The sequence below is a fragment of the Rhagoletis zephyria genome, unplaced genomic scaffold (assembly GCF_001687245.7).
Source record: "Rhagoletis zephyria isolate East Lansing unplaced genomic scaffold, Rhagoletis_zephyria_1.1 Rzeph_scaffold_04667, whole genome shotgun sequence".
NCBI classification, from domain to species: Eukaryota; Metazoa; Arthropoda; class Insecta; order Diptera; family Tephritidae; genus Rhagoletis; species Rhagoletis zephyria.
Genome location: NW_016161750.1, coordinates 11,121 through 16,950, shown reverse-complemented (window position 1 = coordinate 16,950; position 5,830 = coordinate 11,121). Strand labels below are relative to the sequence as shown.

The following is a 5,830-nucleotide window of genomic DNA, read 5'->3' as shown; positions in this document are numbered from 1 at the left end:
TCCATACGAATCAGAGGGATTCGATATTTATTAAAAGATTTAGAACTTTTTTGGCCTTATCGAATTTTGGGAGCTTTTTTTGGCCTTAGCAAATTTTCCTTTCATTGAATATATACGAGAAAACATAAAACAAGGACCTTTACCCTTTTCGAAACGATGCAATTTTAATTTATCTACTCAATTTGAATCCCGGGATAAATCCCGGGATCCCGGGATTACCTAAAAAATATCCCGAAATCCCGGGATCCCAATTTTCCTGATATTTTGGCATCCCTAATGAGAACACTTGTGACAGGGGGACTGAGATGCATTAATATTATAAACTTTAAAGGAATTAAGAAAGTGAAAAGTAAATAAGATGGAATGAAGTGCGGAAAAAGTAAAAACGATCGGCCAAAAACGGCGCGGGTGATAACTTATCTTTAATGAAATGATTTTTAAATTACTTGTTTATGATTCCACTTTAACAAAAACTAATTTCCGTGACATAATTTAAACCCTCGTTAATGCTATTCGCACCTGGAACTCGGTTCCAGGACATATTCGCAACAGTCTAAATAAAAGCAACTTTAAGAGTGTTTTGTACTCGTATTTTTGTTAACTTATTAACTCATTATCAGCTGAGGTTCGCTATCTATATAAATTGTAAATGTGTATGCTTTTAGATATAGGCTAATTGAAAATTATATGTCGTTCTTTTTTTTAATTTTTATTTATTTATTAACTTTTTTTTATTTATTTTTTATTTTTTCTTCCTCTCTTGGTTTTATATAGATTTGTAAGTTTTGCCTAATGCTATTTGTCAGGCTTTGTTTGACATGATGAACTATGCACTTTTTATTCTCAACTCTTATTCTTGTCTTAATTTTAAGTTACCGTTGTACTAAAAAAGATCTTTGGGATCTTATTGTACTAATTTTCTTTATAATAATAAATGAATTTTTACATACGGTACGTACGAATATACATTTCATTTTTTACTTTGTGCATTGATTGCACACACATTACGCGACTGTTAACATTAAATTTAATAATTCAAAAAATACCCTGAGGTATGCAATTGCGAGCAGAAATTTCCTTCCTTTTAAATATTTATATCCACATTCATACATACATATGTATGTATGTTTATGGATATTTAGTTTCACATGCATCGTCTGCTACGCTACGGTTCTACCACCATCCAATGAGTATTCGGAAATAATGACAGTGACATAGGTGAAGGGAACAGGTACAGGTTGCGTGTTGCATTAAGGCTGTGGTGATGTATACGTACATACATATTTGTGCTAAGATGCAGATGATGCAGCGGTTGCATGTGTAAATGGGACATGATAAGCACAATCTTAAGTGTGCATGGTCATATTAATCAACACATTCACGCTGGCATGCATTGCCAGACTGCATGTTCGTGGATACACTGACCTTGCCACATGAGCATGCAGTATTTGCTCCTTTAACTGTGGCATTGGGTCATGTTGGTCGGTTGGTGAGTACCGATAGCAAATAATATAAATTGGGTGATACAATTTGTAAGTTAAACAGTTCAGTTCCAGCTGTACTTGAGTAATCATCTTGAAAACTTTAACAACAAACTTAAACCAAACATCGCCATTAAAATGGATATCAAAGTAACTAACTCTCGCTATTGCGCAAATATTTATTTTAATTTAAAAATTCTTTCCTCTTTCGAAGCCTAGAACTCTAAACATCTGCCTCCTTGCTTTGGCCTTTGCGGTGTTCGCAGAAAGTGCCGCTGAAGAAAAGAGTGAGGAGTACGACTCCTACCCAAGCTACAGTTTTAACTATGACGTGCAGGATTCTGTTACTGGAGACATTAAGTCCCAAACGGAGCAGCGTGATGGTGATGTCATCAGAGGGCAGTATTCGTTGCAAGAACCCGATGGCTACCGACGCACAGTTGAGTACACGGCTGATGCTGTGAATGGTTTCAAAGCCACTGTTCGCCGTGAACAGGTTAGCGAGCCTATAAAGGTATTGACCCATGCGCCTGCACCAACTCAAAATTTTCAACAGCTCGAGAATGAAATCGCACCAGCTCCGTCTTCCCCTCCTGCCACTCCGATCAATCCTTCAGTCCGTATATCTCAGAGCCATGAACAGCTGACACACAAAACCTATATTTCACCTGTTGTGACACCAACCTACATCCGCGCTTATGCAGCACCGACATTGCTGCATCACGCTCCTGCCACCCACGCTGTTATACACCATGCTCCAGCTGCAGCTGTTCATTTGACCCCAACAACACATTATGTACATGCTGCTCCAGCTGGAACCACTTTGCTGAAGACTTCTCCTGCAGTTATCACTCACCATGCTATTCATACAGATGCGCATCCTGCAGTGGTGAAGACATCATTTACAGCTCCACATGTTTCATATGTTTACTAAAAATTTTAAGCATATACATTCGCACATAAATACATACATATTATTTCCGTTTACTGAAGTCGAATATTGTTGGCCTACGAACTAAAATATATAAATTTGTTAAAATAATTCATTTCTTTCTTTGAAACAAAAAGAAATGAGACGGTATACACATATTTGGTGGTAAAGCGTCTAAATATCATATGGACATGGAGAATAAAGAAGATCAGTGCATTAATTGGTCTCATATCCGTCGATGAATTGAAAGGTCACCGTTAAATACTAATCGCATTTAATTTTCGGTCCTCTTTAAGTCAATTAAAATTATCTGCCTTATCCTGAGTTTCGCCCGAAAAATAATACACCCGAAAATGTTTCATCCTCCCATACTAAATACATGGAAACGAAAAGTGAATAGTGAACCGGTTCGGGGAAAATGAAACTCATGATAAGGCTGTATTTGTTTAAGACATTCTTTCGACTACATTTTACAAAATTTAATTTAAAACCTAGCGATTTTATAACACATTGCATAATTTTAGGAAATTACTTTCCGTATAAAAGATAACAAGTTAATTAGGGCAAACATGATTGCAATTTGTTGCAGTGATCGGACTTCTACCACATTGTGGTAGATCTGCCACTTTTTTGAGCATCTACCACATCTACCACTTAAGGTCTGAAATCTACCACATATTTGCGTTTTTGAGTACAGTAAAACCCGCTTAAGTACCTCAAGAAAAATGTCAGCTTTTTGAGGTACTTAGGCGGGTTGGGTACTTAAGAGAACCCGCTTAAGTACCTCGATGCGGGTACTTAAGCGGACATAATTACTGATGTAGTTACATCTTCTTGTTAACTTACATAAATACTTGAATAACAGCATTTAATGAAGTAAATATACATAGTTTAAAAACAAAATCGTAGCATTATGTAAACACATAAACAAGTAATGAAAAACTTTATTAAAAAAAATATTTAGTGCAATGGTATGTCATTTTTACAAGAAGTAAATTGTTTACAAGGTCAAAGTTGGACATACCATTTTGTACCAAATTCAAAATAATATCGTTTGCCTCTTATGTTTATTTATTAATTTTTAAGATTTTTCAATCAGTTAAAATGCAGTTCATTCCCTAATTTTTAAGATTTTTCAATCAATTAAAATGCAGTTCATTCCCTAACAAATACCATATAAACCTAAGCTTAAGATTTTGTAGAACACTTAAAAAAAATCATCATAATTTCAAACTTTTTCCTCAGAAGTGTTTTTTGAGTATACAGTTTTATAGCCCATTCAATTTTAGTGCAATTATGTTCAAGTTTCAAGTGGCTAAAAATTACCGTTGATTTTTTAGAATTATTTTACCGAAGGTGTGTGGCGCTGCTACTGAATTTCAAAATACGTAAAAATTTTAAGGAATTTTAAAAGAGCACTTAAAAGGGGAAAATCATAAGTAAAATTGTAAATGAGGCATGAAAAATTGAGGTACTAAGGCGGGTTGGGGACATAAGCGGGGAGGTACTTAAGAGAGGGATTTTCTTCAGAATACATTAAAAAATTCATGGTGTCCAAAAATGTTGGTTACTTAAGCGGGTTAGGCACTTAAGCGGGGGGAAGGGGGGGTACTTAAGCGGGTTTCACCGTAGTTTTATTTTTGCTTGACATAATTTTCTTAATTTTAAAAGCAAAAATTGTCCAAAACTAAACACTATATGGTAACAAAAATGATATAATACAAGATTCCGCATTACTCAAGTAAAAGTAAACAAATATGAATGGGAGGATAAATAAACTGTAAAATAGTAAATTTTCTCAGTAACCAATTTTTTGACAGACAACTCGGTTTTATTGTTTTAAATTGCAAAATATATGATTTATAAAAAGAATTAATAGCGAAAATGTTAAAAAACGGCGGTTTTTGTGAAAGTATTAGCAAATTTAAGTGCATGTAAGGTTTCTGGGGCGTTGTTTACTTTTACTTGAAAATTGTAAAAATCGGCAAATCCCAATTAGTTGTTTCTGGAACGTGCCACATTTGTTCGTTACTTCGTGATGTGATAAAAAGAAAAGCTGGTAGCGCTCCGAAAGGTTGCAGAAATCTCTTAAAATATGTTCGAAAAATATCTTAATATGGAAGAAACTGCTTTACCATGTCAAGAAAAAATATTTCCAAAACTTAACGAAATTTTTAACAACTTCAATCTTGTACTTTGTGTTTAGAGTCCAATTAAAAAGTTGCCATTTGGGTGTGCAACCTTGCAGAATCTTTTTAATTTTATACAAAGTTTGATCCAAACCCAGAGATCCACCACATTTCTTTTAAATCTCCACATTTTTTTGAAATCTACCACATTTTTTTCCAGATTCTACCACACAGAATTTTTTTAAAGTCCGATCACTGATTTGTTGACCCACATGAAGTTAATCCACACCGGCCTTTTAGGCTAGTCGTTTCTCTTCTGTGCTAATTGACGCGAATTTGAAATGTAACTGACGTTAAATCGTTCTCTGACTAGTCTTTTTATCCTATGCCATCACCAGAGGGTAGAGCGTTTATGATACACTAGCAGGGCACTCGACAATTTTTGTCAGAAATTTCTTCAGTCATTTGACAAACCGACCTCTCAATCTTTGCTACCACCTTGAAATTCTCGTAACATCATATTTTGCGATTCCATACCGATTTCAAATACGACATATGTTTTGCTGGACCTGTTCCAATACCTCGGAGATGTGGATTTGGTTTTGAACAATGGTGGTTTGCTTATGTAAAAGGACAATAAAAAGTATACATGTTCTCTTTTTCAATCGACTTCTTGCTTTGCTTAAAAATTTGTTTTGGTTACAGCACATGTTGGAAAGTGAATATCTTACATTATGGTTAATTATATTTATGCCTTCTATGAATTCGTTTTGGGTTTTCAAGACCACTTTCAAGGTTTCCAAAATTTCTGAAACAAGGTTTTATATAAATTTAGTAAAAAATTTTATTCAGTTAAAGTTTTTGTAATAAATTACCCTCATCTGAGATATTTGCACTGGTACTCGTACTCTGTTTATTTTCGGTTGCACTAGTGAAATCGTTTTTTGCGAAAAAAGTTTTATTTTTAGAGGTGGTTGGTTAGCTGAAACCGACAAATAAAAAGAAGAAGAAAGAGTTGTTGAATATTAATAAATAATAGCTATACTTACCCTCATTTGAGATATTTGCACTGTTACTCGTACTCTGTTTATTTTCTATTGCATTATGGAAATCGTTTGTTTGTGAAAAAGCGCTTTCTTTTTAGAGGTGGTTGGTTAGCTGAAACCCATGAACGAAAGACACAAGATCACCATGATGCAATAATACAGGTGTTATCAGTTGGCAACTTCTCGCTCTAATTCCGCCATATTGACTGCCTTAGGTTAGACAGTGTTACTTCTTTAACAATT

At 34.6% G+C, this 5,830-nt stretch overlaps 1 protein-coding gene across 1 annotated transcript; it reads left to right on the top strand.

The window, feature by feature from the left end:
* Positions 1–1,447: 1,447 nt before the first annotated feature.
* LOC108371047 (pupal cuticle protein Edg-84A-like) lies at positions 1,448–2,632 on the top strand. Its single transcript, XM_017626535.1, has 3 exons — positions 1,448–1,489; positions 1,546–1,631; positions 1,696–2,632. The coding sequence occupies exons 2-3, from the start codon at positions 1,620–1,622 to the stop codon at positions 2,413–2,415; spliced, it is 732 nt and encodes a 243-aa protein (XP_017482024.1). The 5' UTR covers positions 1,448–1,489; positions 1,546–1,619; the 3' UTR covers positions 2,416–2,632.
* Positions 2,633–5,830: the final 3,198 nt, after the last annotated feature.